We start from the raw sequence: 14547 nt of genomic DNA on the forward strand, positions 1-14547 counted from the left end.
TCTTCTTTTCTTTCCTTCTTCCCATAGTTGTGCTGCCCGTTTCTGCCAAAATTTGACCTCCTGAACATGCTCAAAAACTCGCCATATTTGGCAAGCATGTCAGAACTGGTGAAAATTTTCCCAAAAAGGCAAAAAAAAAAAAATCTCTACAACCAAAAATTATACAGATACAGCTTCAAAGACCGGACACCAAATCTGAGCCCTTTAAAATACAGAGTCTGTAATGGACTCCCCATTACTGTCCCTTCAATTGACTTGCCGCACCTACACTGTTGTTTCGAGTCAAATGTTACATCGTTAGATTCCTCACAACCTAAGCTATAATACGATTACGTTTCATTTTGACCCAGAAATGGCCCAGTTAGAAACGTTTGTTTTCCAGGTTTTCTCTGCTATTAATATAGAGGGGAGACATGATGTAGCAGCTGCAGGTCCTGCATGCAGCATACACATAAATGCCTGCTATTGCCATTGGGAAGGTCCTAAAGTCACCAAATACCACCTCACACGATTGTCTCACCAAGACCTACAATTCACACATGACGACCTCCACTGAAAACAAAGAGGAAGTTCACAATTGGCATCATTTGTTTACATGTGTGATTATTGAAATCTCTTTTAGTACATATTTCACCCACTAAACATGCTTCAAAACTCGTCAAAGTTGCCACACAGGTCTAGACTGGTGAAACATTTCACAAACATGAGGAATGAACCCACTCGGCTCTACAGTGCCACCTACAAAAACAAAAGTAGCCACCCATATCCATGTGACGTGCTTTCCAGTGATGCAAAGATAAATGGCTTGTTTGTCTCATTGGGGCGACAGCAACATCAATGGCAGGGGTCGGCAGGGGTCATCGGTGACCCACAGCAGGCTCAGTCCCTTCGAACACTGCCTGTTCATTATTATTATTATTAGTTGTAGTAGTAGTAGCAGTAGTAGTAATAACTAATTTGGTCAGCCACTGTTTTTCTAGGTTATTGCTATGATTAGGGTGCTATCAGAAAATCATTTCCTCTCCTCCATTTGGATTTTATGCCTTGGCGTCAGAGGAAGCATTGTTTGTCAAGCGCAAACAAGCTAATGTGCATGCAATGTCGCTAAGCAGTATTTGGTCTTCTACTGTATACTTAGCATTTTACTTTGATTTCATGCAGTTTATGTTAACATTATATAATGTGCTACAGTGCATAATGTGCTACAGTGCAGTACAAGTCACCATTCATAGGTTTATAAATAGTCTTTCTTAAATTTCCAAGTTAAATGGAGTCTTCACAAAAATGCTAGAGTCCTACACTGGAGTGCTTCTAAATGCTGACAAAATTAACACTGAACAAGTCAAGGGTGGCACCTAAAGACCCAAAGGCACCCAATCCCTCTTTCCTCAGGAAGGCCAAACACACATACCTGGGCTTCCCGGTGTCCCAGGTCCAGGTAGCGGGACTTTCTTGTTTGAAGCAGGATGTGGAGGTGTCTGTGGGCCTCCCTGTCTCTTTATCTGAGCCACAACAGGCTTCGGCGAGACTGGAGGCTTTGGTTTTCTCGCTGGGCCTCCGTCATGGTTTGTTGGAGACCCTTGGTCTACACTGTTCCTCAGAGGGGCAGCGGTTACTTGCGCTTGAGGTTGATATGGGGGTTGCGGTTGAGATTGAGACTGGGGTTGGGGCTGAGGCTGCGGCTGGGGCTGCTCCGTTACGCCTCCGGCATCAGACGCTGGCCGGCGTTTCACGGTGGCTGTGCCATTCTGATAGGCCACTGGCTGCATGGTGTTGGGCTGCCCGGTCACACCAGGATCACCGTTGGGGGCAGCAATGTCCGCGAATCCCTCAGGCTCCTTGTCGCGGCTCTTGGGCCGTCGCTTCACGGTGGACGACTCCTGAAGGGTGAAGTCTGACCCGTTGGGCTGCGTTTTGGTGCTACGGGGTCGTCGCTTCAGGGTAGCCGTGGCCTCAACCGCGGGGACATCCTCTGGCATGTAGCCGCCCTCCGCCGGCTGGGCCTCCCCGTCGCCCTGCAGGCAGACACAAAATACACACTAACGGAAAATTCATACATTCATGACAAGAGGTTATTGTTGCACAGACATTCAAAAGACATTTATAAATGGTCAACACACATAAAGCGAACAGAATGTAGAAGCTGAACAGACTTGCAATACATAGTGCATAGACAAACATGTATATAGATAGCTACCTGTCCTTCTCCTTCTCCTCGACCCTGGCGGCGGATGGTCAGGCTGCCCTCATCGGCGAATGGCAAGTTCTCTGAGGAACTGCCACTGCCCCCTGAGCTTGGGTGGGGGGATGACGGAGGGTTGGGCGGTGAGGAGTTGACTTTGGGAGGCGTGCTTTCCACTTGAGCGCTTGACGGCGAAGGAAAAGCGGAGAGAGTCGGCTGCTCTCGTCTGGCAGCTTCCACCAGCTCGGTGACGGGACCGCTGATGGTCCGTCGCCGGTTCACCACCTCACCGTCAAGGCCAATAGCCTCGCGTGTTTTTCCCACCTGACAACGCACAACCAAATGCACACTTAGAACAACAGTGGTCTACTGCTAACTCAACTCATACGTCACACGACGGTTTTATAATTTTTTGGGGATTTTCAAGAAAAACATTTTTGGATTGTCTGTGGAAGTTCTTAGTCGTCCAGGTCATCTTAGTGTAGAAGGGTGAAGTTGAGGCAATGGTTTCCAGTCGTGCGTTAAGGTGAGAGGCCACTCCTTTGAGGATTCAAATGTACACATTTTGGGCAGAGAAGACAGAGGAGGTGTAAAGGAGGCTATCCCTAAACAGAAGGGGAGGCCTTTGACACCCCCACTCTTCCACATATAATGCAGCCTTGAGGATTCTCCCCAGACGACCTTAAGCATTCTTCAAATCTCATTACATGTGAGCCAAACAACTCACATGATGGCAGGGTAGGAGGAGGAGGCAACCCCAGTGGGTCGTCAGAGTTACGACCAACATAGGTTCCACCCATGGATGTATTATAAGAACTGTATACTGGACTGGCAATATGGCAACGCGGCAATTTATTTCCATTGTCCACTCAAGATACTTCAGCCAAGAACCCCATATGGCCCAAAAAGCATTTTTGTCATAGACCCTAATACAAAACTAAAGTCCTGACAACTGCAACCTGCAACACGGTTCATAATGAGTCTTTCTATTTTAGATTTTTCAATCATGGACTTTGAATAGAGTTTATTCGCATCGGTGCAGCTCTGTCTCAGCTCGTTCTGATTGACTGATGTGTCCTGATGTACCATGTGTTTTACACAGTTGTGATGTGAGGGGACAATGCACACACTCTATGGGGGGCACATAATGCAGAAGAAGACCAGAACCCAAAAAGATTTTTCGGCCTATGCACCAGCTGAGTGCATAGGCCTTTAAAGTGAATGTCCTGCAATACTGGGATCCCAGGTGCTTGGTACATAACACCTTTGCCAATAGGATGGACCTTTAGGCCCACCTTCAACCTCCTCCTGATGATTAAATACATTTTTTTGAAATCAAGAAGCCTTTCAGACCAGACCTCAACAAAATAGAAAAACCAGTCCAGTTGCCTCAACTTGGCCCTTTTACAAATCTCTGGATCTTCTGGATTACGGCGCAAAGGCGATTCCTTCAATACCTGCAGGAAGTTCTTCTGGAGTGCCATGCCTTTGGCTCCACCTCCAATGGAAGACATTTCCAACATGGCAGCAATGCTCCTCACGCTCCCCACGCTGTTTGTCTCCACCACCCCCGCCTCCACGGACATGCCCACATCACTGGCACGCCGCTGTTGGTGGTGGTAGGGCACGTCCAGCAGCCCTCCCGTCACAGTCGGCGCCTGCTGCTGCTGCGTAACGCCAGCGTCGGCCAGGTTGGAGTTGGACGACGAGATGGCAGAGCTGGAGCGCTTGGGCGGCGGCGGAGGCGGGCCTTTCTTCTTCTGGCGCAGAGCAAAAGACTGGGTGTGGTTGCGGCCGACGGTCTTGCTGTCCTGGTTGCGGACGGAGTGGCTGCGGCCCACGCGGTGGGGGTGGGTCACCGTCGCGTATTTGATTGAGTCCCCTCTGGTGGTGCTCTGGCTCTCTGCGACCTGCGCCATGACCTCCCCGTCTCCGACGCCACCGGCCTTCTCGTCGCACTCCCCGTCGGAGACGGCGTATCTGCTGAGGCTGTTTGTGCGTTTCTTTTGGAGGGCTGCAGGGTCGGTTCCCTCACCCTCTGCCGTTTCGGCTTGCGGCGGGAGGCAGAGGAGGGGGACCTGTTGCTGTTGTTGGGGTTGTGGTTGTGGTGGTTGTTGCTGCTGTTGTTGTTGTTGTTGTTGTTGTTGTTGGCCCTCCATGACCTGCATGTGTGCATGGTTTGGAGGGTGCGCGTACTGCTGCTGAGGCTGGGCGCACGGGACCCCGCGGTGGGTCGGTGACTGAGGCGGGTGGGAGCGAGGTGACTGGGGTCGTTCCCCCTGGATCAACGGAGGGGACGGCCTGTGTTTGGCCTGCGGGGAAGCTGTGCTCTGGACCGACGAGGCGGAGGACGACGACGAGGAGGTCCTGGCTTTGGTGGGGGTGTGCGGCGGCGTGTAAGGAGGCGCCGGCTGGGAGTGGGAGTGCGAGTGACGGTGTTTGCCTTGAGAGGAAACGCTCCCCCTGTGGGAGGAGGAGGAGCTCCCCTGGCTGCTCTGCTGCCTCATAGTCCGCGCCTCCTTCCTTGGCGGCCCGGCACTTCCTCCTCCTCCTCCTCCTCCTCCACCTCCTCCTCCCCCCTCATCGTGGTCCTTGCTCATGCTGCGTGTACGCTGAGCTTTGCAGACCTCCTGCCCTGGCGGGGTCATGGCACTCTGAAGCTCAGTGCTCAACTCGCTGTCCTGGAAGGTGCTCATCTTTGGAGACATGACCTCTACAAAAGGAGAGAGCATCCGTTGAGGTAAACATGTATACAAACGCTCGGGCTGTGGTATTCCATTTAGCTATTTAAATGGACCTTTTTCTGTTCACCTACCATCATGAGGTGGGCTGTCCAATGACAGGACCTCCTGCTGCTGTGTGATTGGCGGGGGCTTCTTCCTGAGGGAACCCCGCCCCTCTGAACTTCGCTGCATTTCAGCCAATCGCTTTACTGCCAGCATGAGCTTCTTCTGGTGGCCTACAAAGTGAACGATGATAATGGTTAAATATATATGATAGAACATATTAGCTGGTAGTTAAATATGATTTGAAAACCTTTGTAACGATACCTGATCATAGAAAAGTTCATTCAACATTTATGCAGAGCAAGACATTCACAGCACTGTTAATGGAATATAATGTTATGTAATGCATTTTTTGCAACTATTCGCATGCTAACACAACGAGCTGGCTAACAAGTCACTCAGACTTGGACATCTTTTTCTATATTTGTGTCAAAATGTATCTGTATTTGCTCTTGACCGGAATGGGGTGATTACATGGGAAAGAGGTTGAACAGACTAACAGTTCAATATAACCATGAAAATGCTACTTGGTAAAGCCAGTAAAATATCTTGCCTCTTAGTAAAATCAATCAAATGTTTCCTTATGAGGTACGCATGCAATTTGAAAACAAAAAAAAAAAGAGACTGGCCTAGTTAGCGAGGAAAAGCATGGTATAAACAGTTCTCTACTGAATGTTGATTCTCTTTAAACAAAGACCAAAAATGACCAAAATATTTCCTTCAGCACTTGTGAGTGCATTAAGATCGCAATTTGATGCATGTGCTCCATCAGGTGCGTGTACACACTGTCTTTTTGCATTAGCTTGCTTGCCTACATGAATGCATCATTCAGCATGCACTAGGAAAACTCAGTCTTGCCCCCAAAGTTGCCTGTAGCTTGCTCGCTGTACCGCAGCTCGTGTGAAGAGAAAAGGTGCCTATGACTTACCCAGTTTGGTTATGCCTATCTCCTGAAGGTCCTCCCAGGTGATGTCGGTGATGAATTCTATGTTCTCGTAACCGTTCTGCACCAACACCTGGTGGTATTGGCTCAGACCAATAACAGAGAGCCATTCTCCTAGATTTGCCTATAGGAACACCACAAAAACGAAGGCTCACCAGGCGTATTCGACACCGACTGCGGTGGCCTATCTTAAGAAAAGAGTCAAAGCTGGTGACTAAAGTACCGTGTCGAGGAGTGTGTTCAATTTTACTCACAGGTTTCTGCTCAGGCAGCCACTCGGTGACACTGAGCTTATTGATCTCTGAGGTCATCTTCTTTCTGTGACCCGGTTTAGTTATTCCAATAGCAGTCAGATCCTTCAAACACACACACACACACACACACAGACACACACACGCACACGTGATTACAATCGAGTAGTGACAAGTTCAAGCTTTCCTTCGCATTAGCATTTGCCTCCAGCAGTCTCTCTCACGCTCTCCCTCACGCAAGCAGAGTGAAACTTGCAACACAAAGAAGCGCGATGCATCTGTTGGTTTTGTGGGATAGAGCAGAAATGTAAATGTCTTAAAATAAGGAGAAAAGCAAGGGGAGGGAAAACAAAGCAAATGTTGCAAGTGAAAAGGTAGCACGACTAATCAAGTCTTGACGTCGGCTTGACGTAGATCCTATGTCGCCATTTCCTGTAAATATTTTCCAGTAATAATTAAGCAAGGAGTGGAGCACAGGTGGGTTGAAAGATCTTGTTGGAGCTGTACATGTTGACCGTAAAGCGCAAACCTTTACATATCTACATGGCACTAGCTCAAAGACTCCCAGTTTCCTCGGTTCCGTAACCACAAGAGCAAAACATGATACCCAGAGTCTCGCACAGATCTGATAACAAAAGCCTACAAAACTCTGCATGCCAGAGTGCGTGAGGGAGAAAAATTATTTATGGATGCTATAAATTATTTGCACGTAGGTGAGCGTGGCAGAGATCATCCGTCTAATTCTCCGGAGTGGGCAGGAACAACAGTGCTGAGGGTGTGCGTGTGTTGGGTCCGGAGGGAGGGAAGACAATCCGTATTTCTTGCCTTCACTTTAATTTTTTCTGTTATCTCCAGTTCAATATATAAGGCAACTATTTAAAAGATTGTTTTGGGATTGAACACGAGGAAAAAAAAAACATCTTTAAAGTCCTAAATCTAACCAGTTCAAATGGGCATGCACTCCTTAGTAGTTTTTGGAACTGAACTAAGCACATCGATAGTGACGGATGTGAGGGGAAATGTTCAGTCGGGAGGCAGGGACAGAATAGCTACCAGTGATGGGCAAGCTACTTGGAAAGTTTACGCTACAAGTTACTCTCGCTTAAATATAGCTTAGCTACAGCAGAAGCCATCCCCAGAGAAATGCAGCATGCTACACTACAAGCTACATGGCAAAAGTAGCTAGCTACATCGACACTACTTTTTTTTTGTATCCACTTCAGAATCAAGAACACCAAACAAATAGACTGGCAAAAATACTCAGTTTGATTTTGTATTATAAACAAACTGGAACAATTCAAACAAGACCTGTCTGGCTTTTTGTGTCTTCCTTTTTTTTAACATTTACTTGTCGCACCATGTACAAATTATTATTATTGTTGTTGACCCCCTGGACGTCTTCTTCATCACTGCTGTCGCTGGAAATATCTGAGGCAGCCTCTGCCATTTTTCTGCCAAGTTTCTTCCCCTTGTTTGGCATGTGGCTTCACAGTCCCTTCACGAGTGGGGTGTTTTGACTCTGCTTCCTGGTTGGAACGACATGCCCTATCCTGCCTCTGATTGGGTAACCGTACCCAATCATGAGTTGACAGAGTCATCATATCTACATATCTTTATTCAGCAGACAGTTTTCTCATCAGCAAGGGCTGGCTCAATTTGTAGCAGTGATGCGACTGCTAGCGGCATCTTGCTGCAGCACTTCTGGCAGTCGCGACGCTAGTGGCACCTAGCTGCGGCATCTGGGAGTGCCACCAGAAACGCAGCAGCTCGGTGCCGCTGCCACAAATTGAGCTTGCTGGCTCTCTTATAGACAGTAACGTGTAGCATCTGCAGGACGCTACGTCACTGCTGGACTCTAAAAATAGCTACGCTACAGAAAAAGCAATTTGGTTCAAAGGGAGCGGCGCTACCGTGACGCTACTGAAAAATGTAGTTCACGCTATAGTGGCGTCGCTACTTGTCGCGCACTACTGCCCATCACTGATAGCTACAGTCCGTTTACTGTAGTTGTTTTGATTGACACACATGCATCCTAGACAGGTCAAGGACAGCACAAGTCGAAGTCATGCCGACTTGTTTTTTTGCCATTGTGGTCCTTGGAGGTTCCTATGACCTCTGTGGGGTTCAGGGTTGGGGGTTTCGGGATACCTTACCTCCGGGGTCATTCGGCTAATGGTGGGTAAGTCATACCCAGCGCCCAGGAAGTTTGGTGCGTAGACCTGCAGCTGAAAGTCGCTCAGCCATTGGACAACGGCCTCTGAGCTCTACGGGAGAGAAGACAGGGGGCAGGCTGTCACTGGCTCCATGTCAGCTTCTTTCGCGGCCACTTTCTCTCGACAGGGCCGAACAGGAGGTGCCATTTAGCATCTGAAATGCTCCCTTTTAGACATGTTACTAAGAACGGCACATCCGTAAGTATAAGTAGTTCAAAGTTAACTCAATTGACTCGTAAACTACCCTCCACTCATTCCCTATAAATCCAGGACATCTAAACTAGGTTAGCTTGGTCAAAGTAACAATTTTACTCCATAAAATTCTGAACATCAGCCTGCTTAGATGGGACGATCAACAAAACCTGACCTGCCGATAGCAGTGAATGCATTTGAGTGTTTACACCATGAGGCAGCCAAGTCCAAAATCTATTATAAGATTGCTAACTGCTAACCGTCCCATGACTTTTGACATTCAGGTTTTTAATTGAAAACACTGTCAGCTCCAAAACCTTGTGTCAAACTCATCCAACTAATACATAAAGAGCTCTAGTTTTACACGATGGTGTCACTGTTTGATATTGTAGATATCAAGTATCTCTTTGATATTTGCTATTTTTTTTTAAGAGTACATTCAAAAAAGCTTAAAATTCTAAAATCAGTCCAGTCACTGCCTTATTATTATTGTTATTATTATTATTATTATTATTATTATTATTATTATTATTATTATTATTATTATTATTATTATTTATTTATTTATTTATTTATTTATTTTTAACTTAACCTCCTCTCCTTATACCGCACATTTTAACTTGCTTCTTGAGTGCACATGCTAAAAGTTAAAATTATCCAATTACTGCAGCGCACTAATCTGAAATCGGGACAGATTTAACAGGTGCGTTGCGTTCTGAAAGCTCGAGCTGCCAACCTGTTTAGCTTCATGCTATGATTTCAAGCATGGATTCTCCTCTGGTGCAATGTTTGGCTTGTAATGCTGACCAGTGACAGCAGGGAACTGCTTCCCACGCACCCGCTTCCTTTTATAATCCCGCATCCCTTTCACTATTTCTTCCTCCGACGACACTATTATTCTTCATCTCTCTGTTCTTGACCGCCCCCCCACCTAACTCCCTCCGTGCTGAATGACTAATGCTAATTGACCCCCCCCCCAAACTCCTCATCCTCCTCCTCTGCGACTTAGGGCAATGTTAGGACAATGGTCATCAAGGAATCTGGACCGAGTGTGACAGATGGTGGTGAGAATATGGCCTGCATGACAGCAGACACACAAACACACACACACACACACACACACACTTGGTAGCCAGCGATGCACACAAAAGCCGTCACGACCACCTGCTACTTCGATGTTTGTCGAAATCATTGCATGATAAACCTTAACCTCACCTGAAGCCACAGGCCCACACACGTGCACTCACACACGCACACACAGACACACTCACACACACACACACACACAAACGCATTGGTAATAGCGGCTTACTGTACATTGTTTAAGCTAGGATTTCACACTCCTTGTGTCGAGCTTGTCCACCTACGACAGTCTATCTGTTGGGCGCATTCCAGCGAGCGCACACACACACACACTGACACCTACACTAAGGCTAAACTTGCTCGAGGCTCAACTACCAATTGAAACGCAATTACCTCAGTAAAAGGCAAAAAAAAAAAAGTAAAAAAAAAAATTGCAATGGAAAGAGATAAGCTGCAAACAAATAAAGGCAAGAATAATGGTTTGCAAGAAGCAGAAAAGCTGGAGATGGACAGGATTCTCTCTCATTTTCTGTTGCGCACACACAAACACACACACTACACTCTACACACACAGAGACGTCACAGCCGTGGATCTATAAAGACCCCCCCCACCATTCACACACTCACCGGGTCATGGCTGCATCCGAACACTCGCAGCACGGATGACGCCAGCTGTGAGAGAAACCGCTGGGACATCTCGGTGTGTGTAGGTGTGTGTGTGTGTGTGAGCTGTGTGGGTGTGTGAGAGTGACTGTCCGCATACAGTCTGAGCGTGGGTGCGTGCGTGTGCGTGTGTGTACACAAGCGTGCACACACGACTGTGTCGGTTAACAAGCGAGCTCGGGCTTAGATATCGATGTCGTGCATGTGTGTGTGTCCGCGAGAGAGAGAGAGAGAGAGACAGACCAGACCAGAGAGGTTGGTACTGAATCTCTGGGAGTTTTGTTTTTTCCGTTTTTTTTCCCCGGACTGTCCTACCTTCCCTTCGCCCTGCCCCTCCCCCTTCCTGGCCACCGTAGCTTCGTAAGGCGGCGCTTCGTGCAGGGGACAGCTCGACTGGCTGGATGTCCGGGAGGAGCCGGCCGAGCCTGCGCAGAGAGAGAGAGGAAAAAAAAAAATCATGGTCGTCTGTCCGGTCGCCCTTCCGGACCATTACCTCGATTGAGCTGCCGATGGAGGAAAACAAATCAAAAATACGCAAACACTTTGTTGGGTCGTAATAAACCCTCGCGCAACCAATCGCACTCCTCGTGGCTTCCTCCTACATATCCTCCCTTGGCCATCTGGCCATTAAACCAGCCAAGAGCTGAGCATGAGAGAGTGTGCGTGTGTGCGCGCTTGTGTGCGTGTGCGCGCATGTGAAGTGATATGTCATGTTTTCAAAAGATGTGTGCAGAAGGACTCTCATTTGTTTCGTCCTCACCGTTTCTAACGGGGGTCACTGCCTGCTCTGAGTATTCATGTTTATCTCCCAAACACTGCATTAGTCACACCACGACCAGCGTCCCAGGTGTCCTACCTGGAGGCTGCTCCACCGATTTGGTCTGCTCCATCAGATGCTCCTTAGCTTTGGCCGACTGGGACAGGACAGTGGCTAGGAGCTGCAAATCAGAGAGCAGAGCGCAAGGCACATTAGTGACCTCCGCGAGCTGATTAATGAACGTGCAGCGAATCAGGGACTCAAAATCAAAACAGTAGGTCCTGTAGGTTTCAGTTAACAGGAAATGTGTCCACGCTCGGACATAAACATGACACAAAAAGTAATGACGTGTGTTTGGTAGATTATTTCTTTGTGGTAACAATTCTTCTTGGAAATAAATCTTATACCGTTGGAAAGCCTGTTTATTCCCCTTCCCCTGCTAAACATGTAAGGAACATGCATTTGTGGGGTGAGCAGCAGAGCCAAGTATCTGGGTTGCACCCCTGAAAAATATGACAAATAACAGCATATTCTGCCGTTGCCATTGACTCTTTTTTGAGCTTCTAGTACCCCAGGTGCTGCCAATCAGGCACCTGATTGGCTGCACCTTTGAAAATGGATTGTGCTACAGTTGGATCGTAGGGTCAAAGTGTGGACAAGACCTGGAGGACGCTATGCTCATTGCCCCACCAACAGAGTAACATCTTCTGGCAGAGGCAGTGTGATGGTGTTCGGTGGCATCTCCCTCACTGGAAAAACAAGGCTCGTCATCGTTGGAGATAATCTCAATGCAGGGAGACATGGAGATGAGATTCTGCAACCAGTGGCAATCCCATATCTCCACAGCCTGGGGCCAAATTCCATCCTCCAAGATGACAATGCTCACCCCCCACAGAGCCAGGTTCATCAGAGACCACCTCCAAAATTTGGGAGTGGAGAGGATGGAACGGCCTGCCAGCAGTCCTGACCTCAACCCCATTGAACACTTGTGGGATCAGCTTGGGCGTGCTGTTCGTGCCAGAGTGACGGACAAGACCACGTTGGCTGACTTGCGACAAATGCTGGTTGAAAAATGGGATGCCGTCCCACAGCAGTGTGTGACCCAGCATGAGGAGGAGATAGATGCCAGGCTGTTGTGGCTGTGTATGGTTCTTCCACACGCTACTGACACTCCTGTTTGTTAAATGAATAAATTGTTAAATTGACAATATGTTTTGTTTCTTCAAATCTCAATCATCCAATTCACCAAGCAGTCAACGGCAGAATATGCTGTTTGACTCAGCAGAGACGATTTGTCACATTTTTCATGGGTGCAACCCAGATACTTAGCTCTGCTGCTCACCCCACAAATGAATGTTCCTTACAAAGTGTGGCACCATTTAAAAGGGGAATAAATATTCTTTCCAACGATACAAGATTTATTTCCAAGAAGCCTTGTTACAACAAAGAATTAATACCGGCTTAGGCTGTGTCTCAATTCAGGGTCCGCATCCTTCGTCGGCTGGGTCCTTCTCTGTTGGCCGGTTCCGACGAAGACCCACCTCCGTGGTAACCAAATGGGACAGTCTAGCCTTTGGCGTATTTCCAGGTTGCTTCACCGCCGTTCCCTACTGCTGGCCATCCCCGAAAGTGACGTTTTTATAGCATCAAGCTAACCATTAGTCAGCATCAACTGAATTTTGGGGTTTTGGTTTAACATATGTGGGGTTGGATGTTCAAATAAGTAAAACCCCTACAGTAATATTGTAATATTTCATGTGAAATTTGAATACTGAAATTTATATGTCGTGTCTTTGCCAGTAGATGCCACCATTTCAGCTGACTTCCCAGGATCCGGGAGGCTGCGAAGGATAGTAGCGGTGCATCCTTCGAATCGGCTAAAAGGAGGGCGCATTTGAAGGGCGGATTTGGAGCATCCTTCGAATTTTAGTGAAATGGGACAGGCCTTCGCACAGTGCTATGACGCAACTGGCCTTCAAATGCAGGCTTCGAAGGAAGACCCTTAAATTGAGACACAGCCTTAGTCAACTTGCTCGCCAGTGTTTATTCTGCGTGAGTGTGTGATACCTTGACCCCCTCCGCTTGCGCATGGAGGATGTGCCCAGCGCTGCCGGCGCTCTGACCACTGCCCGATGACCTCACGCTGGTCACGCTGCCAGAGCTGCCGATGCTGCTGCGGTCGCCACCTGTAACAACGCACACGCGCCATACATGCACGTGTTCAGGTAGCACGCACACGCACGCACACAAACAACACACGCGCACGTATTCATATATGTGCGCGAGCGGCCGGACGACAGGCGTTGCACAGGTTCTGAGCGTACAAGTACCACAAACTGATGGATGCGCACCAACGAACACACGCACAGAGCAGGTTGAGCAGATTTTTCAGAAGCGATGCGGTAAACAGGTGTGAGCGACTCTCCGCTGAAATGCACTTGCAGCGTGTGTCGGGTGTATGGGGAGGACAGACAGACGGGTGACGACAGGACGGGGGGCGGTGGGGATGGATGAGCGTGAGACAGGTCGGGATGTAAACGGGACACACCTTTTGCACGCACACTCACTCACGCACGCACACACAGCAACCCTCTCTCTCCCTCCCCCACCCCCGCTTTCCTCCCTCAGAGGTCTAGCTCTCTTCCACGTGGGAAACACCGTCATGCATCCGTTGGAGAAAGACACAGACTGCGGACCGATGCGGATGGCTGCGCTCGTATGGTTGCTGGGAATCAGCTGAGATTCGGATGGCATAAGCGGGACATGGGAGCCTGTCGGTAGAAGCTCAAAGAGTATCTGAAAGCCTTAAAAAAAAAAAAAAAAAAAAAAAAAACTAAAAGAATACGATGGGTTTCCCACATGGTTGCCAGAAAAGCAGAAAAGCCTTTTTTTTGTGTGTGTATGTGTGTATGGTTGGGACTGGGGACAGACGTCAGATACTGTTTGAGCCCCGGTCAGGGGTTGAGGGTCTCAGCCCAGCGCAGCGCGGCTTTAGTTTACCTGCCACGGGTTTGCGCAGTACCCAGATCTCTTCGTTGGAGCCTCCATGGGGCCCACTGGATGGGGAAGGAGAGCTGTGAGGACTTGCCTCTGAGCCACGACAACCTTTAACACAGAACACCACTGTTAGACGCTAACTGGCACCTAGACTAGACCTGTGCGCATTGTTTTACCCTTACTCTAGCTGAAAAGAGCAATAAGACATGGTTTTGGCCTCTTGGGAGCACTGGAACCTGAACATTTCCGTCTTTGGGATGGCTTAAATGTTTAAATGTTTTTTTTTTAAATTGCTGCCTCTAGTCCCATTGTTCAGTGAAGCTGATGAAACATCACTGACAAGTGATTTAGTCCCTTACATTCTGTTCGGGTAAATACAAACTTTTTTTTTTTTTTTGGCAGGCTCAATCCAACATTGCACTGTGTACTTGGCTACCTATATGCCGTAATCACTGTTATTTCAGCTCATTTGGCCATGCC

General features: G+C 48.2%; 1 protein-coding gene across 6 annotated transcripts in view; it reads right to left on the reverse strand.

The window, feature by feature from the left end:
• caskin1 (CASK interacting protein 1) overlaps window positions 1-14547 on the reverse strand; it is an 88625-nt gene that overhangs the window by 2054 nt on the left and 72024 nt on the right. For 3 of the 6 annotated variants that reach the window (XM_076032379.1, XM_076032378.1, XM_076032382.1), the window contains 11 exons: window positions 14071-14175; window positions 13138-13256; window positions 11170-11251; window positions 10629-10738; window positions 8316-8426; window positions 6166-6267; window positions 5897-6035; window positions 4998-5141; window positions 3640-4895; window positions 2198-2506; window positions 1412-2015 (listed from right to left, as the gene is read on the reverse strand). In XM_076032379.1, the coding sequence (XP_075888494.1) occupies window positions 1412-2015; window positions 2198-2506; window positions 3640-4895; window positions 4998-5141; window positions 5897-6035; window positions 6166-6267; window positions 8316-8426; window positions 10629-10738; window positions 11170-11251; window positions 13138-13256; window positions 14071-14175 (3081 nt within the window). The remainder of the gene's footprint in view (window positions 1-1411; window positions 2016-2197; window positions 2507-3639; window positions 4896-4997; window positions 5142-5896; window positions 6036-6165; window positions 6268-8315; window positions 8427-10628; window positions 10739-11169; window positions 11252-13137; window positions 13257-14070; window positions 14176-14547) is intronic. The other 3 variants (XM_076032380.1, XM_076032383.1, XM_076032381.1) reach the window with 2 other exon arrangements.

Source organism: Nelusetta ayraudi, unplaced genomic scaffold, assembly GCF_046127955.1.
Source record: "Nelusetta ayraudi isolate G7.1 ecotype Tasmania unplaced genomic scaffold, CSIRO-AGI_Nayr_v1 ptg000034l, whole genome shotgun sequence".
In the NCBI taxonomy this organism is placed as follows: Eukaryota; Metazoa; Chordata; class Actinopteri; order Tetraodontiformes; family Monacanthidae; genus Nelusetta; species Nelusetta ayraudi.